The sequence below is a fragment of the Haplochromis burtoni genome, unplaced genomic scaffold (genome assembly GCF_018398535.1).
Source record: "Haplochromis burtoni strain Fernald_Lab_line unplaced genomic scaffold, NCSU_Asbu1 Contig_145, whole genome shotgun sequence".
In the NCBI taxonomy this organism is placed as follows: Eukaryota; Metazoa; Chordata; class Actinopteri; order Cichliformes; family Cichlidae; genus Haplochromis; species Haplochromis burtoni.
In genome coordinates this window covers 760,762-781,850 of record NW_024582506.1, presented here as the reverse complement: position 1 = coordinate 781,850, position 21,089 = coordinate 760,762, and the positions used below count along the sequence as shown (strand labels likewise).

General features: G+C 43.6%; 1 protein-coding gene across 15 annotated transcripts in view; it reads left to right on the top strand.

The window, feature by feature from the left end:
• The window catches only part of myo9ab (myosin IXAb), a 150,664-nt gene that overhangs the window by 119,609 nt on the left and 9,966 nt on the right, over positions 1-21,089 (top strand). For 10 of the 15 annotated variants that reach the window (XM_014336579.2, XM_042224659.1, XM_014336581.2 and 7 more), the window contains 22 exons: positions 445-586; positions 2,006-2,201; positions 3,419-3,538; positions 6,668-6,743; positions 6,822-6,965; positions 7,879-7,918; positions 8,011-8,133; positions 8,277-8,357; positions 8,450-8,560; positions 8,802-8,924; positions 9,040-9,189; positions 10,446-10,747; positions 11,161-12,366; positions 13,040-13,124; positions 13,329-13,532; positions 15,447-15,544; positions 15,627-15,730; positions 16,632-16,855; positions 17,101-17,217; positions 17,350-17,538; positions 17,685-17,732; positions 19,697-19,808. In XM_014336579.2, coding sequence (XP_014192065.1) covers positions 445-586; positions 2,006-2,201; positions 3,419-3,538; positions 6,668-6,743; positions 6,822-6,965; positions 7,879-7,918; positions 8,011-8,133; positions 8,277-8,357; positions 8,450-8,560; positions 8,802-8,924; positions 9,040-9,189; positions 10,446-10,747; positions 11,161-12,366; positions 13,040-13,124; positions 13,329-13,532; positions 15,447-15,544; positions 15,627-15,730; positions 16,632-16,855; positions 17,101-17,217; positions 17,350-17,538; positions 17,685-17,732; positions 19,697-19,808 — 3,995 coding nt within the window. The remainder of the gene's footprint in view (positions 1-444; positions 587-2,005; positions 2,202-3,418; positions 3,539-6,667; positions 6,744-6,821; positions 6,966-7,878; positions 7,919-8,010; positions 8,134-8,276; positions 8,358-8,449; positions 8,561-8,801; positions 8,925-9,039; positions 9,190-10,445; positions 10,748-11,160; positions 12,367-13,039; positions 13,125-13,328; positions 13,533-15,446; positions 15,545-15,626; positions 15,731-16,631; positions 16,856-17,100; positions 17,218-17,349; positions 17,539-17,684; positions 17,733-19,696; positions 19,809-21,089) is intronic. The other 5 variants (XM_042224657.1, XM_042224656.1, XM_014336580.2 and 2 more) reach the window with 5 other exon arrangements.

Here is a 21,089-nt window from a genome sequence, read left to right as displayed (position 1 = left end):
ACTTCAGGACCTCCACCTGGGTAGGCAGGGCGGTCTGGAGGTGCAGGGAGGAGAGGTGATATGAAACATCTCCAGGAATGTTGATCCAGCCAGCAGAGGTTAGTAGTTAATGGCTTAAATGTCCATAAAGCAGAGGTGAAAATACCAAAGAAGAATGTGCAAGTGGAGGCCTCGTAAGCACCCTTGTGGTTAAATTTAAGTCATGGGATTAAATATGTGACAGGGAGTTTTAATCTCTTGGGGTTAGAGGAATGGGATGAGCGCTTGAGAAGTGCAGGAAAGCAGATGTGTGGGAAAAATGTGGCAGGTGGTGGTAATGTTTGTAACTTATTTTTTATTTTCCTGAAATAATCAGAAGATAAAAAGTCTCTAAAGACCAAAGTGGACACACTTTGGTCTTTAGAGACTTTGAATGCGAGCCTGATGAAATCAATGTCTTTGCAGTTTCCCTCAAGCTTCCAATCAGACCTTGCTGGACAAGTTCAAGCGTCAGCATGAAGGAAACAGCTACATCGAGTTCCCCACTGTCATGGAGCCTGCCTTCATCATCAGACACTACGCTGGGAAAGTCAAGTACGGAGTCAAGGTACGACGAGTCTCTGCTGTCATGCAAAAGATCTGATCTGCTTTTTACAGTAGCGCGTCACCACCGATGATCATTCTAGCCTCAGCGTTGTAGTTTCACCGTGTCCCCGACCCTGCACGTGTTGGTAATTGCTTATAATCTCAGGGCAGCCAACTGTAACAGTAATCCAGGATTTATGTACCGTTTGCTCTGTTGCTGCCCTGGATTTACAGAACGGCCCCACCTGCTAATAGCTGCGAATGAACCCAAAATTAGGCATTAAACCGAGCACGCTGGCACAAACAGTTACGTGAAAAAAAGAGATTTTTTTCCACTGATATCTGTTAATTTTGCTGCGGACTTCATTTTAAATAAAGTGTTAGGAGACATGTCTCCAGTGATAACATCAATTCACTGATGAAGCCAGGAACTACAGTTCGGAATCTGACATCCACTTTTCTACCTTTCGTTTGCATCAAATTGAGATTTTGATAGTCTGAGCTGTCTCACTTCACTCGAGTCTTTATGGATCCTGAAACCCTGCCGCAGATCTGCTTGTTCTGTCGACCTATTTTTGCAGTTAGATCTAATTCTCTGCTCGTTTCCCAGCTGCGTTTTGATAAGAAGCACATGTGCTGGACTGGATCGAGCGTATTGTTGTTTGACTGTATAATATAAATCCATAACAGCTGGTTATCTCAGCTGTGGAAAAATATCTTATATTTGCTCAGAGCCAGTGAGTCGTTTGGTGCAAACCGTGCAGCGAGAGCCGCAGACGTGAAATGTGCCTGACGTTGGCTCGGCAGCGAGCGCACAGCTGATTTGTTTCATATGGACAGAGAAGGGTTTATAGTTCAAGCTTTGTTATGATAGCACCACTTCAAGTTGGAATATTTCATTCCTTACAGACAGATGGGGCAGAGGGCGTGGGGCATGTGTTTCTCCACTCGTATGGATGTGTGAGAAGATTTTTCCTCACCTCGTGCTTAATGTGAAGCGAAAGGTGCATGACAACAAGCGTGAATTAAGTACATATTTACAGGCTGTAAAACTGCTTCATTTTAATTATGGCTTTGAAGATTAAAGCAATATTTTGACATTTTGTATACTAATATGTATTTGCATTCTTGCCAAGTCTTAGATGAAAATCGATGGTGCTATCATGCAAGCTATTTAACTCTATCCACACAACTGAGTAAAGAAAAGAGGTGAAACATTTGCCCATAAATAGTTGCAAACTCTGCTGCCAAGTGCCTTTCCACAGCTTTACAAACAAGAAATAAAATCGCAGCCACAGCAATAACTAAGGTCCTTGTTTGTTGTAATACTTCAGCTTTGTGCTTTCATGCTTTAGTCCTACAAAGGTTGCCTAACGTTCTTCTTTAAAGGAAAGAAATAGGCTGTTACTCAGTTTTGAAAACACGTCTTTCCTTCATCCAGGACTTCAGGGAGAAGAACACTGACCACATGCGTCCCGACATTGTGGCCTTGCTCAAGAGCAGCAAGAACGCCTTCATCTGTGGCCTGATGGGAATCGACCCCGTGGCGACCTTTCGCTGGGCCGTGCTCCGCGCTTACTTCAGAGCTCATGTGGCGTTCAGGGAGGCTGGACGCAGACACACCCACAAAAAAACAGGTGAAGAACACCCTGCAGGTTCAGTATATGCAGTAAACCGTTAAAGGCCAGGAAAAAAATGTTCTGCCATAATAGACTGTATATAAAAGATGGCTGTTGCAACCACAACTTCTTTAAAAAAAAAAATAAAAAACTTTTTTATGCTAAATGTGACCACACATGGGTGAGAGAGTAGACTGTTAAATCTGTTAGCTAACACTGGAAAGCTTGGTTTAGCAAGCTGCATCTGAAAACTTATGGGTGCAGTGTACAGACATGGAAACCTTCCAAAAACACTATTTCATAATCCAAAACTGTTGGCTGGGCTGTGTGTACAAATAACAGCACAGCAAGCCATGTTAGATGTCAGGTAATTATGGTATGAAGACTTGAAGTAAAAGCACTCTCTCCCCCTATAGTTGTTACGAAAGACTAACTTACCTGCAGGTGCTACAGATACTTTTATGGTGTTTTCTGCATTCATTTTCAGAAGAAATTATATTTACAGAAACTTTCTGGAGTTTGTCTCAGATTACTATTTGATAACATTTCTTTGTCCAAAATGAGGATAACAGTGACTAGCTATACATTCAAATATATTAAGTATACAGGTGTGTAGTATTGTTTTCCATAAGCTGAACTGCGCATCGCAAACATTAACCAAGCTGACAGTAGGAGCTACAGAAAAATGATTGATTGTTAAGATGTGGGCCTTTTTAAATATTTGTACATGGTTAGTTGGTGTATTTACCTTATCATAATAAACTTTCTGTCTTCAGTCGGGACTCAAGTAGCCAGGCTATGTAAAAAGTGCAGGGGGGTGTGCTCATGGTTGAACAGGAGCTCGGCTACAAACTTCCATAATTGAAAATTTTGCTTTGCCTTTTGTTCGCTTTAGGAAGTTTAGCAAGGTTTTCAATCTTTTATAGATTCTGTGAGGACAGATTCGGTACCACTACAGTGGGCACCAGAGGAACTACGTCAAACCTTCAGTATTAAAAATCAATAGTCGGCATTCATAAGCATTTGACTCATGGTTTTGAATGACAGTAGGTTGTTGTGATGGAGTTGGTTCATTATTCCCAGCTTATCTACTCTCTGTGTAGATCTAACCTCCAAACTCCAAAGAGCTTAGTGACTTAATCCACTCACAGTATAACCATTATTATGTTTAATATTCCTGATAGATGCTTGACTGGACTTTACTGTCATATTTTCTCTCCCTCTCTCTGGTTTAGGGAATGATGCAGCAGTCCCCTGTGCTGTTGTTAAAACCGTTGACAGCTTCAGTTTTCTTCACCACCCTGTTCACCAGCGGAGCCTCGAGATCCTTCAAAGATGCAAAGATGAGAAATACAGTAAGTAACCGGATTTTCCTGCACACATTCACACTAATAGACGGTGGGAAGAAAGTTGGAGAGACTTGCGTGCAGCCTCAGTTCAGTCCCACACACTGTGATTTCACCATGGATACAGTTTTGTGCTGCAAAAGGATTGTCATGGATTTTTGCAGTATTTTGTTCATACATGTTTCATGTTTTATGGATTATTAACCAAAAATTGAGACTGATCAAACTGAAATAACAGTATGTATTAGTTATTTGTGTTTTTCTTTATTCCTCACCTTACTTATGATTTTTTGTTTTGCAAAGGTGGAATATGTGAAACAGTTTAGCCTAGAAGTGGCAGTGTTACTTTTGTTTCTTAGTGTGGCTTTCTTTTGTTTCACTTGCCAATAATTGTTACATCATCAGTCAACAACCAACCTCCATGACTGACTTGAAAGGCAAACTAGGCTTGCTGCGGGTGTAAGCAATGCTAGGCTAAAAGTGTAGCCTACACACAGTTTTGTAGCACTCTAGTCTAACTGACCACTCAAGGCACTTAAAACTACAAATCAACTATAATGAACCCTATGTTCATACGGCAGGTCAGTCTATACACAGGGGTGCACATAAGTGGTCCGTCCGCAGGTGCGCATTCGCTGTCAAAATAAAAGACGTGCACCAGATATGAAGTTGCAACGCGTGTTTGCGTGCATAAGATTTTCTGGAGGAGGACAGACATTTGTTTAGAACTCTTAAAGATGTCGAAGAAGCTCCTTTAAGCAATTACTTTGGTCTTCCTCCACCTCCAAAGAAATGTCAGAAGGAGTCCGAACCACAAAAGAAGCACGTATTCTCAGAAAAGTAGTTGCAGGAGGTGAGCTGGCTTCAAACAAATGATGAACACATAGAGATGTGGTGCAGAATATGCCGTGAAAATCCGACTCTAGCGGACAAAAACAGTGCTTTTTATATGTATGGAAACGCGCGTTGCAACTTTTTATCTGGTGCGCGTCTTTTATTTTGACAGCGAATGCGCACCTGCGGACCACTTATGTGCACCCCTGTCTATACACCTAAAGCACTTTATATTCCTCATACCTACAACTGATTTAGAATCGCCAACTAGCCTACCATGCTAATCTTTGGACGCTAGTTTTTTAAATAGCAGAAAGTATTTAGGCAAGTCGACTAGTCTAAGAGAAAGAAAATCTCCCAAAAACAATACATAAACAAATTATGTGTTGAATGTCACTAAAAAGTGTAGCACTTACAAACACATTAGTTTGAGAGTCTGGCTAGTCTTAGCAGTTTAGCAGGAGTTTTGTACATGCTATCACCTACACGCTGGGATTTACACCAGTACACTGTGTCATGCAAAAGTATAAAAGCTGGCAACAACATCAGCTGCCTGCATAGGCAACCTAGTAGGCTTTGCATGGATTCAACGCAATCCAAGGCAGGTCACACATTACTGCTGGTTCCCAGGATCTGCAGTCATCATGTTTTTGTTTCATTTATTGACTGCCTGCTTTGTATATAGACTGTATAAAAGTGAAAAACAATCTCTGGGGAGCGCTGCTTCTTCTTTTCGTGTTAGTTCGACAGACTGGACACTAGGATGAGTCAGTAGCTCCTCTTGAGCTATAAATTGGTATTACGGAAAGGTACAGCTGGTCCTAGCTGAATACTATCCCAACTTCAGTAGATATACAACACAGATGTCTTTGACACAAAGCTATATTTCTTGCATATATAATCTTGCATATTGCACCCTTCACGTTTGTATGATGAGTGTTATCCTTATAAATAATAAGGATGTGGGATTTCGCTTGTCCTCATATGTGGATTTGTTTTGTCAGATTTTAAAGATAGGTTTGCAGGGTCAATATTTCAATAAATTTGAAGCCAGAATAATAGGGACCCTCTGTAAAACTGAAAGGTCAGCACTTATTTGAGCGTGCAATATTTTTTGGTATTGATCATTTAAATTCAATTTGCTAAGAATATGAGAGGCATTCTTTTGAAAATTGATGTAAATTTTGAGGTTTAATGTGTTTTATCTTCACTTATGTATTAAATGGTACTATATTGAATTGTTATGATTTATATCTAAGTAGAGTTTGGAAGGTGATCCTTGTGAAAGAGGTTTTTAAATGGATTGATTCCTTGTGAGTTAAGAAGGCACATAGCTCGGCCTAATGAAAGGAATGAATCCTGTGCTGTATAGATCATAATGGGTGGCTTGTGGTTTTGAGGCCCGGTAAACTGGTTCTGTTGCAGCCATTAATGAGAAATCAGGTATGTGGGTCACTCTGAGCTCTGGGCAGATTGACTCAGCCTAGGAGCAAAGCTCATAACCAAAAATTTTCCCACGCATGAGTGATCGGACAAATGAATCAGGTCTCTGTAGACCAGAAGGGTTTAATGACACCCACGGTTTTTCTGGCCGTCCTTTATCACTCCTTTCAGCACTGATAATCACATTTGTGTGCCTGAGTGTGTTTTTGCATACTTCAAGTGTGTTTATTCATGTCATGTATCCTAATGTTGTAAAGCAGCACTTTGCAGAAGTGGGATTTAGCAGCTTTCCAGCAATGCAACTCATTTCAAAGGAAATTCCCAAGAGAATTTCTCAAGTCTTTATTTTTTCCTGTAAAAGAGAAAGTCTGATGATTTTGCACCTCGACATCTGTGTACTAGTCATGGTTACTACAAGTAAGCCTGTGAAAACAGTCATATACTGTAATGTTTATATTTTGCTTTGAAAGAGCCTTGTTAAGATAATATCTGTAATGCCCAAATTACGGGTAATCTGGGCAATTTTCTTTTGCACCTGCTGTTTAGGGCAGCCAATCAGAAGAAGGCTAAAATAGCTTGTTTCAGATAGCAAAGCCACTCTAATAGAGTCCAAGTGGGACAGAGATACTGCCCTGAAGATAGTTGTTTGTCATGTATAAAGAAGAAGTGTGTTAGAGCAGTGAAAACGAAGAACGGTAGAGAGTTGGAGTTAGGGGATTAGTGGAGACCCTTAAGCGCTGGATCTTAATGCTGTGGCTTCAAACACGGGGTGAGTGAGATGTAGGTGTTGATAAACCCTGTGACCTTTGACTCCTTCTTGTATTTCCTTTCCTTTTCCTCCCTTCACCACTTCCTATCCAGGTATAACCAGGAAGAATCCCCGCACCCCCTTGTCAGATCTTCAAGGCACCAACGCCCTCAATGAGAAGGCCAGCTGGTAAGTGTGTAAGTGTGTATTATTAGTATTAAATAAAATGCCTCTGTGCTGATCTTCACTCTTCCTCCCTCCCTGTAGGGATGGCTACAGCGTTGGATGTAATGGTCGCACCTCCAGGTCGGGTCGCCTCTCTTCAATGGGAAGCCCCGCGCTGGAAGAAGATGGGATCTTCCTCAATTCGAACAACAGCAAGCTCCTAGAGAGAGCTCAGGGAATTCTAATGTGAGTGACATATCACAAAGTCACAGTAGTCTTTTTGTTTGCTTGTTTGTTTTTTATAATTCTCAATCCAGTATATCACGCTGAGCACTCGAAGCGCTTTTACCCTGCAAGCATGCATTCACCCATGCACACGCAATCATACAGTGCTTTGTTCTGTGCACTTCAAGCTCTTTTATCTATCACCCACACACTTACACAATACATCAGGAGCAATTTAAAACCATTGACCTTCCAATTAGTAGACAATCCACTCTACTTCCTGAGCTTCGCCCGCCCCTGTTGGTCTAATATTAGTAGTGATGCGCTTTAAATGGAGCCTATTCTGCTCATTTCCTGCTAACTAATTTTATTCTTGGACTCTACTAAAGTAGCTTTGCGTCAGTCACAGTTTTAAAAACTCCTTGGATATCTTACACTCTAACTTGGTGCTGTTAATCTGAATCTTCTGATTGGCTTCCCCAGTTGTAAACTGGAGGTTTAAACGGCAGATGTGTCAGGCTTCTGGTGCTGACAGCCAGATCTTCGTGCCCATTTGAGGGCTATCTGCAGTCATTAACATCATACAGAGCCAAGGAAGGAAATAGCTGTCTAAAAGCAGCCGTTTTGAGCAGACTGTGAGTCACGGGGATTATCCACACACACAGACTTCATGAATCAAAACTTTGGCATGTTTAATATAATGTCACTGTAACAGTATAGAGTATAGCCGGCAAAAAATACAGACAAGTATAATAGGCTGTCTTTAAAGCAATGGTTTTTAAGGCGCTTTCCCCCAGCATACTGTAAGGCCTGTAAGGCTGGATTGTAAGAAGGGATAAGAGAGCGTATCAGCACTAATACAGAGGAAATAAAAGATGTTAATAGCTGTTGAGTCTGCTGATAATATCTGCTAATTATAATTTCTCATGTTCAGGAGAAACAAAAACTGCAAAACTAAACCAACTCTTCCCAAGGTAAGACCCTGACCTGACACTACGCAAAACTTAGGTGTTCATTCACTTCAGTGATACACAGGTTTGTAAATGATCCGGGTTTTTGTGCGCAGCACTTGCTGGACATTAAGTCTCTGCGCTACCTGAGCAGCGTGACGCTCCACGACCGCATCACCAAGTCTCTGCTTCATCTGCACAAGAAGAAGAAGCCTCCCAGCATCAGCGCTCAGTTCCAGGTCAGTGCCGCTTTCTCCCTCTGCTGGAGCACTCAAAGAATTACAACAACACTGGTGACACAGCAGACGGCAGCACGAGCACGTGCAGCAGCATCAGTAACAACAAAGAGCAAAAGTGTGATCATTTCAGTTTGTGTGTGCAGGCGTCGCTCAATAAGCTGATGGAGACTCTGGATCAGTCGGAGCCGTACTTTGTCAAGTGCATTCGCTCCAACGCTGAGAAGGTGATCACTCCTGCAGAATAGCCTCCACTCTTCTTAGTGACCGACTGCTGGATTGTGTTTAAGCGCTCCTGTTGTTTTTCTGTCCCACTTAGCTGCCGCTGCGCTTCAACGACAGTCTGGTGCTCAGACAGCTGAGGTACACAGGTATGCTGGAAACCGTCCGGATCAGACAATCAGGTTACAGCAGCAAGTACACCTTTCAGGTAATCCCCTCCTAACGCAACTGCGCTGCAGATCCACAGCCAAAGCCATGTTATCACTATGTTGCTTAAAAGATGTTTTACTTTATTGAGAAAATAACATTTGTCATGATGTTTAGATTTCCTTGCTGTATTTAAACATAACCAGAACTCTGTCTTCATGTAACAAAACACGTTTTTAATGTTGTATTTTCATCACAAAATGAATCACCAGAAAATGAACATACAAAAATCCTTTTTTCAGGACTTTGTGCATCACTTCCATGTGCTGCTGCCTCGGGGCACTAGCCCCACAAAGTCGGGCGTCAGGGAGTTCTTCAGACGGATCCACCTGCCCCCTGCTGGGTACCAAGTGGGCAGCACCATGGTACGAATTCTGGAAATTATAAATGGACTGTCCTTCTCTCTATATGTTTTTTTAAAATGTCCCATGTAGTGGACTTCAGCAACTTCACTTTACCTAATGTTTCTGTATGATGCAGGTGTTCCTGCGCGAGGCCGAGCGCCAGCGTCTTCAGACCCTCCTGCACCAGGAGGTCCTGCGGAGAATCGTCATGCTGCAGCGCCGCTTCAGGGCAGTTCTGGAGAGGAAGCACTTTGTCAACATGAGACGAGCTGCGTGCACCATTCAGGTGAGACGCTGTGATGGGATGGGCCTAAGAAGTGGTCCAATTCTATAGCTTTGTTCCTCTGTTCTCCTTATTGCTCGAAGGGTATCACTAATCCAGTCTGGGACTGTTTAAGCATTAGATGATTAATAGCTGTGTATTAACTCTTTTAGTGTCATGGTTCTTAAAAAATAGTCTCTCCTTTTGAGATGATAAGCACTTGGGTCCTCACAGGAGAGCTCTGACCTTCAATGATGCTGCGTTGGGATATAAAGTATGATATTTGTCTTCTTGGTCTTTAACTAGCAAAGTCTCTAACACAAAATCCATGTTAATGCGATTGCATCCATATACCAGATAATGCTCCAGTGGATGTCCTGAGTCAGGCACCGCCTTTGCCTGAGTGTATTCAGCTTTCATTTGTCTTGTTATAAAGCCAGAGCAGTGTGTTTTCATCTAAAAGGCCAAAGTCAGTTGCTATTTAGCTTACTTTGGTGAGCACGATCGATCTAGTGGAAGCAAAAGCCATGAAAGCTTTTGATAGGTTTTTGGTGATTTGGTGCTATATGAATAAAGTTGAATGAAATTAAGTATAAAGCTACTGTATTAAATGATGACTGAATATGTTACATTTTTAATGAGTTATAAGAAAGAAATAACACGTGTGCTACAGAGTAAATACTGTGGAAAAAACGATGCAGCACTAAGTGGTAGAGAGAGGATGAAAGACAACAAATTTGCTCTTTCTGTTTTTTCTGGAAGAGTTCTTGGAGAGAAGCTGTCCAAATCCTCATGAGACTGAAAGAAAACACACCAGGTCATTCCAGAGCAGGATCCATTCAGGCACAGATAATTTTTACGAGAGAATATCAGAGCATCGAAACATAAACTGTCACATGTGGGATTTTTATTCTGTGCTTGTTGGTTGCATTTCTGCGTGGGCCTTCCAAGATTACAGTTCAAGTTTTGGAGTTGGGCTTAATCAAAATAACGTGAGGAGTTTTCTGAATCAAACATTCCTGCGGTGTCAGTCATACTGCATCATATTGCTTTGACGTACTGAATGAATAACAGGCGTCAAATTTCATTCATCTCTTCCCTAATCTGTGTCAGTTTAGCCTCACAGAAATGCACATATTTTAGGTGGTCCCAAAAGGGGATGAGCATCTTTTTCTTTTAAAAAAATATTCAAAGCTTAGCTCAACATATTCAAGGATCCCCAGCCCGACTTTTTTTCCTCACATCTATTTTGTCTCACCGTGCTTTTCTTTCTCTTTCAGCGATGGTGGCGTTTCTGCCTCCTCACGCAGTCCACCATTGACCTGAGCGTTGAGGAGGGAGCGGCGTTGTGTCTGCAGGCGGCTTGGAGGGGTTACAGAGAGAGGAGAAAGTTCCTGCATTGGCGGGATTCAGCGATCGTCATACAGAGGAGCTGGAAAAACTGCTGCCATCGGAGGGCTCTGGCAGCTACTACAATTCAGACAGCCTGGAAGGGATCCAGGGAGAGGAGGCGTTACCACAGAACGCACGCAGCGATGATACAGTTACAGGCGAGGAGCAGAGGATACCTCGCTCGACTCAGGTGAGTGAAGGAGTTGAGCTTGTAGGTAGTTTGAATCAACTGATTAGTGTCTTTTAAATACAGCGTGTTTATTTGTATAGTTGGACTGATGCACTGACACATTAACATCGTTGCATTTAAACAAAATGCAGCCAATGAGATTTACACAGGAATTCTAACCAGGGCTCTAACCTTATTGCTGGTTTAAAAAAAACAAAACAGTGTTGAACTCGAACACACTTCAAACAATCCAAAGGGACACCTGCGCTATCTGTCTGTATGCACAGTCTAGGATTCACAGTTGTATCTGCTGCCACCAAGTGGTGTTTTATGTGAAAATGTGTAGAAACCCAAGTTTTTGGCACAGGAAGTAAAATCATGGTGGTGCCTATGTGGATAATAGGCTTCTGTTTCCTCACTATTACTGTTTCCAGGTTTAGAGACTTCAAGGAGCAGCACGAGAGACTTGGTGAACAAACAAGTCTGTCAGCAGCGATGGAGGCAGGAAGAAGAGAGCCCGCCTCATCCGGACTGGAGAGTTATGGCCAGGACATCTCTGCAGAGCTCCCCGAAGACTCTAAGTCTGTTTCACTTTATGGAGCAGAGATGGAAAAAGAAGATGACTTGGAGCGAAGCAGGAGCACAGACGAGAGCAGCCATAAGAACCGGTCGAAACGAGAGAGCAGACGAATGAGAGAGCTGGAGCAGGCACAGTTCAGCCTGGAGCTTCTTAAAGTCCGAAGTACCAGCTTGGGGGGTTCGCTGCCAGAAGACCCGGTCCCAAACAGCAGCAGCAGCTCTCAACAGGATGAGCATCACAGACATTCACCCCAAGGGTCCCCGGCTAGTCAAGGAAGTTTTGAAGTTCTCAGTGTGGAAGACATGGAAACTGAAGGCTCCGGAGGATATAGTTCTCAGCTCAGTGTACTTCAGGAACAGCCCAAGACGCTGGATATTCAACTTCAGCAGGGGCTGAGAGATTCCAACTATAATGAAAAGCCTGTGACTGAGTTGCCAAACAAAGTGGAGGCCCCGAGGGCAACTTTTTATATTGCTTCTGACCAAAGTCCAGCTCATGAACCAAAATCTGAAAGCCCCAGCAGTTCTTACAGAGAAAGAAGGGAGTCCACGTCTCGAAGGCCTGTAGTGGTGTTGATCAGTATGCAGAAAGAGAGTCCTTTGGAAGAGGGAGAGCTGCTGGCAGCCCAAACTCTAGAAAGAGCTTCTCAAACAGGAGCACCCAATGCCCAAATGACCCCTATTGCAGGCCTTGAGATAGCATCAGACAGGGAGCAGCCTCTCGGCGTTTCCACCCAAGCTAAGAGAGACATATTTGGGGTCGGTAAGTCTTCAAAGGCTCCCTTCACTCGTGGAGAGAGTCAGGAAGGTCCAGGGATTTGTTGCGCAGAGATGGACATCAAAATTGCCCTGAAGCCCACATGCAGCGTTCCTGTCGTACTCCCCACTCTGCAGGAGAGGAAGACGATTAGGTCAGCAAAGGAGGCCCCCAGCCCGGTCCTGGACACCAAACCTCCAAAGGCCCAGAAGAAGAGCAACGCCCAGACTGTGATTGTGAACATGGTGGAGAAACCCTCTAGTACTGTGTTCTCCCCACCCAGGCGCAAGCTGCCGTTCTCCAAGTAAGTACACTGTGCTTTTGTGTTTGTTTAGCAGGGCCGAGGCGTATATTTGCCTCTCCAGAGTGCACTGAAGCTATTTAAATGGAACGCCATGAACACACCTGCAGTGCCTCTTCTGTTTCGATTGAATGGAAGAAAACTCCTCAAAGCAAACTGTTTACCTCGTGGTCTATTCCATGGAGGGGGTGGAGGGGTCTTTATCTGCTGGAAGGGAGAATCTTTTTGAGTTAGCCAGGACAAGCAGGAGGCGTGTAGAGTGAATAGTCCCAGTGGATAGTTGCACAGTTGTGTTAAGCTAGGTGTTCATATGGTGTCAATAGAACAACCTGGGCCAGATAGGTGCACAGTTTCATCCCTTGGAGCTGGTGAACATAACCCTTAAATATTGTGATGGCCATGAAAATGGCCACTTTGGCCAAAAGAAGATGCTTAAGAAGAATTGCTTAAAGAAGATGCCAAAAAGTCAACTCACTTAATCCGAGTCATTTTATTTTGAAAGTGCAATATGAACAGCTGAAAGCCTGCAGTGCTGTTTAAAGGCTAACGATTAATTTCCCCAAATCTGTATCACCAGTTTTCCTTCATTACAAAATAAAGTCGACTTCATTAGCGCTTTTTAAAGAGACCAGTTAACTCAAAGTAGGACCTTTTAAACTGTGGTGATTTGATGCAGGTCCGATAAGGATTTGGTGAACCAGGAACGATCTCTCGCCATGTTCAGAGATGATTCCAAGTCTGCTGGATCCAGAAGCAGAGAGGTAGGAGCCCGCAGCTTCTACACATCACTTTAATTTCATTTGCACATCGTAATTATTGTTATCTTTACTCATTCAGTTCAGACTCAAGATTGAGATTTTTATTTACTTTGAGTCAAGTTTAAGACACAAAACAAGTAAATACAAGCACGCCAACAAACACACACATACACACACAGCTGATATATTCTTATGGTTGCCTGGAAGCAGGTGGGCCGCCCCGGCCCCAAAAAGAAAGCCCGAATGTCCCGGACGCGCTCCGACTTCCTGACTCGCTGTAACTCAGAGGGGGCGACCCAGTCGGATGACGATGATGAATACTACATCCCCGCCCACTCCTGCACGCTGCCCCCCTCTCTGTCTCCCCCACACTCCCACCCCGACGCTGACTGTCACAGTGACTCCGAGATGGTAAAATACCGGGTCTGCGGCGGTCACCTGACCTCCGTGCGAGTAACCTGTCCACTTCGGTCCCCCTCTCTACCTTCTTCTCATGTGCATCTGGCCACACGACAGGGGGACGAGCCTTTTAACACTGCTAACCCCACTTTCAGTTTTTCAACGCTGTCAGACCAAAAACATGTTTCTCTGCTAAATATGGCAGCGCTGTTTGTGTTTTTCCTCAGTGCTGATAAAGGTCACTTGGTGCTGTGAATGGCCTTGTACACTGCTTTGGTGGCTGCTAGTTTGAAACTAAGTCCAAGCTTCTAGACCACACTACCGTTTTCACTTTGCTCTATCAGCTAGTTTAATTCAGATAATATGTGCTTTGCAAAAATGTCATCATCCTTAAATTATTCAGACAGGTTCTAAATGCAACAGTATTGTTTCATTAGATACAAAATTTACAGATTTACAGAGTGAAGTGCAAAGTCATCAAGTTTTGAAAGCTCATAATTATTCGTAACCTGAACCTATTATGCTTTCCTATATTTCCTGTGATATATACTCATTGGTCATTAGTTACCTTGCCTTCTAAACTGATGAATTCATCGTGGCACAGATTCAGTACGGTGCTAGAAACACTTCCTGGAGATTTTGATCCATCTTGACATGATAGTGTCACGCATAAATGTGCTGCATATTCATGATGCTAATATGCCGTCGCACCACATCCAGATGTGCTCTGTTGGATTGAGATCTTGCGACTGTGGAAGTCGTTTGAGTGCAGTGAGCTCACTTTGATGTTAAAGAGAGAATTTCTGCTTTGTGACGTGATGGAAGCACACTGTGGTTTTAACAAGCAGCTATTTGAGTCGGTGTGTAGCTCCAGCCCTGAATATGTAATGAAACAATGAAGGAAGCTCATATTAAACATGTCCACAGATCAAGTAATCCCTGCAAGCCTAAAGCGTGAGCTTCAGACTGCTCTAAACCCTCCATCTCAGACGTATTACAGAGGATAATATCATTTCTAATATGGTCATCTCAGCACAGAAGCCACACCCACCTGCCATTTAAACCTTTTGTCTGTGAGCGTAAGCCAATCAAAAGAAAGATGCGTAGGTCAAACACTGAACTAATGACCTATAGCAAGTGCAAGACTACAGAATGGAGCTTGGCTAGAGAAAACGTATGTGTAACAGTGTGGAGCTAAAACTGAGCACAATAGGTTCACAATAATCGAAGATGTAAAAAACAGCTCAGTGGTATCTGTGAATGAAAATTCAACATGATAGGTGAAGCCTCAGCTTATCTACCTGTGGTTGTCCCCCTCACCATGTTAAATTACAAATCCTCTTAGACCAAACTGCTCACAGTTTTGCATCTGTCATGAAGGAAAAATAAAATGCTAAAACTCAGAATGAGTTTATTTAGATATTCTTCTTTTACAGCACTGAACGCAGATTGTCCCAGCGCAAACTCGTTTGACTCGTGTGATGTGGTCAAAGACGTTGTTCTCTCATATTCTGACCTCCCAAACTTGACCCGTCCTTGAAACAAAACATCTCGTATTGCACTGCACGGCACTGCTCCTGCATGCTGGAGCCAATAAAAGCTGGACCAGAGTAACTTCTCACTAACAATGAGATTTTCCTACACAGTCTAACACATATGACTTCTGTTTGCCTATCACACACTCTCATTATCAGGCCTGTGCATGTTTATGGTGCCGATTTTTTCAGTTTCTTCACATTAAGTTAATGTGATCATTTATTTATTCGAAGAAGTAATTTAGTAGTTGTAGTTTTGCAAATAAACTCTGCTAAAACCATAAAACTCTGCAGAATTCTTAATCAAAACATGACACAGTCATGTCAGCTGACAGATTATAAATATGTTTTGTGGTCTTTCTCACTCACTGTATCTTTCTCTTCTCTCCAGTCGTCTCACAAAGACCAGAAGAAAATCCATAAGACCATGTCATCAGGGGACTTGGGCAAGATGGAGATCCTCAGGAAAACCTCCACTCAAGATGGAAGGTAGATCTTCCTCAACTTTCTCTTGTCACATCTTACTTTTTATGCTAGATGTTGAAGTTTTTGTTTTGTTTTGTTTTTTCAGCAGGATGAGAGGGAAGATGCGATTCTGGAGTAAAACGAAACACAGTGAGAAAAAACTGTCAAGGGAGAAGCAGGCCAGCATGAGTGAAGTTGGAGAAACACATGGTAAAAATAAAAGCTATTCAGCATGCCACATACAGCCTCTGAGCAGATTTATGAGCACGCAAACGCTAGATGTGCTCACAATTATCTCTAAACTGTAAATAAAAATGAAATACGTCACCTGATTAGCTCTGGACAGCCTCAGCATTGCTGCTGTTTCTAGATCGCTTTATGGATCTTCCTCTTGCTTTGTGATTTCTTCATGGACTTTGTGGATATGCAGAGAACAGCAGGTCTAATATGAAGGATCATTGCTGGTGATGAGAGAGCTGTGTCTCAGCAGTTCAAGAGTTTCAAAGCTTAAAGGCAGAGCAACCAGGAGCACACTCGTTTTTAGTCAGTTGCAATCACATTAACAAAAGTCACCTCGAGGTGCTTTCTGTTGTAAGATAAAGACCCAACAATAATACAGAGAAAACCCCAACAATCAGATGGCGCTGTGAGCAAGCACTTGGCGACAGTGGGAAGGAAAAACTTCCTTTTAACAGGAAGAAACCTCTATCTGAACCAGGCTCGGGGAGGGACGGCCATCTGCCATCTGATGAGAGAAGACTGCAGAGAGAGATGGGCCTCTGACACAGATCACCAGGCACAAGTGAACAGGACCGATCCATAAATAGCAGCTGTGTTAAATGTTGAAAAAGACTTCCAAGAGGAGCTCTACTTCCAGAACATCCTGGTCACACCCATGTGCGGTACACACAAGTGAATAAAAACAGGATCAGAGCTGCAAGCATGAATTTGTTCTGGCAGTAAATTTGAGACATGGTGTAATAAATTTGTGAAGAGTAGAAGTGCACAGTATAGCATAAGGAATAGTCGTTTTTAATGGAAAACAAAACAAAAAAATTGTGTATTTTATTCCTAGCTGAATTAAGCCTAAACCTTTGGTGTCTTTGTGTAGCAGAAGGCCCGTCTCCTCCTCACAGTCCAGATTTGGAGGCGGCTTCATCTCGGGGGGTCAGAGACAGTAAGGAGAACAAGGAGCCGTCTCCCAAAATGAAGAGACGTCGCAGCGTGAAGATCAGCAGCATCGCTCTGGAACCTGCCCAGTGGCAGAATGACGCGCTGCACATCCTCACCTCGGCCCACGACTATCGCAGCATGAACGACTTCCTCATGAAGAAGGTGAGAGGGCAAAGGCCGCACACGCCTCACTGACTCACACAAAGAGCAGTGTTTGTGTGTTTTCGCTGTTCATAGAGTTGTAAGGGTTACCTCGTAGTACGTAACGTTTAAATTCTCATGCAGCGTGTCGTATGTGGTTGTCTGTGTAAATTAAACATCAAACAGAATTAAAGGAACAGTTCACCCCAAACTCCGATTCACATATTGATCCATATAGATTATTTTGGTGTGCTTCGCTCCCTCAGATTGCCGATCTTGATTCTGAAGATGGTAAAAAGGACACCATGGTGGATGTTGTTTTTAAGAAAGCGCTGAAGGAATTCAGGATCAACATCTTCAACTCGTACTCCACTGCCCTCGCTGTGAGTCTGACACCCTCTTTTACTCTGTCATTGCTGTCACACGACCAGGAAGATTTTAAAAACAGAGATGCTGCCACTTAAACTAGATTTTCATTTTCTGCGTCCTTTCCTTTCTTTTTTCCTCGCCACCAGATGGATGATGGTAAAAGCATCCGTTACAAGGATCTGTACGCTTTGTTTGAGCACATCCTGGAGAAGACGATGCGTATGGAGCAGAGAGACTGGAGCGAGTCACCCGTGAAGGTGTGGGTCAACACGTTCAAGGTGTTCCTGGATGAATTCATGACGGAGTATAAGCCCATGGAGGGAACCATCGGCAGGGTAAAACCAGTAACATCTGGATGAATTCATTAAATGATAACAGAGAAATTCTTTCATAGGATATAACATCATAAAATTGCTAATCTTAAGGCATTACTGGTAAGAAATACAGAGAAAACAAATTTTGTCATGTTTGCTTTTTTCAGGCTCCAAAACGAGAACGCAAGAAGTCAAGGAAGAAGGAAACTGATATTGTGAGTTTGTTAGTTTCAAAGAAAAAATTACTTTCATACCATCAATCATAAAAAGGAGATATTGCAACCAGTTCTGCAAAGATTTAAAACAGGGCTTCACAAACCTGAGTGGTAGATACTAGGGGTGCAACGATACACAAAATTCACGGTTCGGTTCGATACTTTGGTGTCACGGTTCGATATTTTTTCGATACAAAAAAAATGTTCATGCCTTTTTAATTTGTCATTTATTAAAATTATAAATATATATTTTAACTCAAAAGTACAGTTTTTAAATTTAATGTTGCTGAAACAACAAAGTAATAAAAAAATAAATCTGATTGAGAATCACTCATCTTTGGAAAAGAGAGTTTATTACAGAGAAATGGCTCTTTCCAAAATAAAAGCTATACTATACGCTTCTTCTGGGCTATATTCTCAGCAGCATATTGTAGCGGGTCAGGGCTGTTCGGGGTTCTGTTTGTACAGTTATGTTTTGTTTATGTTGCCATAGTGACGGGTGACGCCCTCTCGCTGCGACGGTGTGTCCTTCCGGGGTCAGAGGGCGCCCTGTGTGTTGTTGTTGTTGTTGCTGTGCGGTTGCCGCGCTGAGCAGTTAGCTAGCGGCAGTGTTCTTCTGCAGATGTCAATAAACGGCTGTGCTCCCTGGCTAGCTCACGGGAAGCAAGACCAAACGACACCTCCGTCTCCTCCTTGTCTGAGCTCGCCACATTGGTGTCAGAAGTGGGATGATGGTGGCACCCCATGTTCTGACCCGAGTGACTTTTCCCCCGCCGGTCGTGACCGGCCGGTGCGCCAAAAGAAGGCACCTGGACATTTGCAGGACTTTGTGTGGGGTAATGGGGTCGTCGGGGACGACTGACCCCTTAGGTGGGGGCTATGTAGCGGGTCAGGGCTGTTCGGGGTTCTGTTTGTACAGTTATGTTTTGTTTATGTTGCCATAGTGACGGGTGACGCCCTCTCGCTGCGACGGTGTGTCCTTCCGGGGTCAGAGGGCGCTCTGTGTGTTGTTGTTGCTGTGCGGTTGCCGCGCTGAGCAGTTAGCTAGCAGCAGTGTTCTTCTGCAGATGTCAATAAACGGCTGTGCTCCCTGGCTAGCTCACGGGAAGCAAGACCAAACGACACCTCCGTCTCCTCCTTGTCTGAGCTCGCCACAATATTAAACATATCAGGTCCCCATAAGGAGAATCATGTGCTAACGGCTGTCTAAATGACTCGGGTAAAGTTTGTAGCATGCATGCTTGTTGTTTTTGTCTGCTTCCACTTGTCTTTGCACTAGGATGATGTCGGCGTAAATGTGCAGTCATATTCGTTGTGTTCCCACTAGTGCTGTCAGCGTTAATCTCGTTGAAATGACGTTAACGCCACAACACGGCAAATCTCCGTTAACGAGCTACCCCTGCATGGGGCTAGACGGCCAACACGTTAACGAGCTAACTGCGCTAACACACTAGTTCCCACCCATGTAATTGAGCATTGCGTGGCACATCCAACATACTGTTTTACTTTAGTCCATGACGCGCTTACCTTCAGGGTCATACGTCACATGAAAACCAAAATAATTCCAAACGCCAGATCTGAATGAGGGTGGGGGAGGTTCAATTTGCCATGTTGCAAGGAGAGCTTAACTTCTGTCTCGCTAGCTTGCCCTGCGCTCTTCCTTCTGGCTGTCTGTGTTGAACGCTCAGTGGATCTGCGCTCGACAGTGCAGCCTAGGCGGAGTAGTCGAACGCAGATTCACTGAGCGCTCAACACAGACAGCATCGTCAGAAGGAAAGTTGATAAAATAAATTACAAATTTTGTATTGTTCAATACATATGCGTACCGAACCGAAAGCACTGTATCGAACGGTTCAATATCGATACGAGTATCGTTGCACCCCTAGTAGATACAGACATCTTTTATATGCAGTCTCTGCTTCATATGTCAACTGAGCTGACTGGCAGGTCTGCTGCCCCTGCAGGTGGAAGAACACAACGGCCACATTTTCAAGTCCACTCAGTACAGCATCCCCACCTACTGCGAGTACTGCTCCTCCCTCATCTGGATGATGGATCGAGCCTGTGTCTGCAAACGTAAGCACTACACACAGAACACATCTGTCCAAAACACACATTTAGGAACTGAAGTCAAAGCTCCAGTTTACCCTGCCCAGGACAGGTCACCAGGATACCACCCTGGAGACAGGCCTGGGGTAGGGACTCGAGAGCGAGCCTCTGTGGCTCAGCTATGCTTAGTTAAAAAAAGCTCCTTGGGTCCGCCCTCATGTGGAGGGCACAGGAGGTGCTGTAGGATTTTTTTGTTCCAGCTTTCAAAACTACTTTGTGGTTGTCATTGGGGAAAAAAGGTTAACTAACCAGACACCCTTCAGCATGGTGGGGTTACAGTGTTTTAGCTTCCAAAAATAAAAATGAAGACCAAATAACGAAGGAAGTGTTGCCATGTGTCAGTGCCAAATTATCCTTATTAGAGCCTTATGTTTATTAGAGCAATGTCACAAAGTGTGGCTCACAAGACTGTTGAATTCTCAGTTTGTTAGTTGGCCTCGAGGAGATAAAACATCATATCTAAATTATCTACAGTCCATCCACCCATATACACATCCATCCACCTTTTTTGTGATGCTTATCTGGGTAAAGGTTGCAGGGGCATCAGTCTAAGAAGAGGTACCCAGGCCTCCTTCCACCCATCCACCTTCTCCAGCTCTTCTCAGGGAATGCTAAGACGTACTTGAGCTGGCCGAGAGACATAACCTCTCCAGCATGTCCTGTGTCTACCCTGATTGTTCTCCCAGTGCGCAGGAGTCATCCTTATCAGATACCCAAACACCTCAATGTGAAGGAGCAGCAGCTCCAGTAGAGAGTGGGGTCCACCCTAGACAGGTCGCCAGTTTATTGCAGGGCTAAAGCAGAGGCAGACAGCCATTCACACATATGGCATATTTATCATCACCAGCTAACCTGACACGTGTGTCTTTGGACTGTTTATGGAAATCCGGGGAGAGCTCATGCAGACTCATGGAGAAAGCAGGACATAGTGGATAGTGAGTGGGTAGATTTGAACACAGGACCTGCTTGCTTGGAGGCAACAGTGCTGACCACTGCACAATGTTTCTGGTCTTAAAGTGAAATATAAACAGGTGCAGCAGGCATTTTTATCTTTAAAACTGCAGGGATAAGAGCTACGTGCATAACGTCTGTTATCTTAATGCAAAATCATAGTGAGGTGACACTTTTCAGCACTGTTGCTTTAGTTTTTCTGTCAGTAACTGTCAGCTGTCCGCTGGTCAGTTTAAAATCAAGCATTAAGCTGTCTGCCCAGGATCTTTCTCTCTCTCTCTCTCACACACACACACA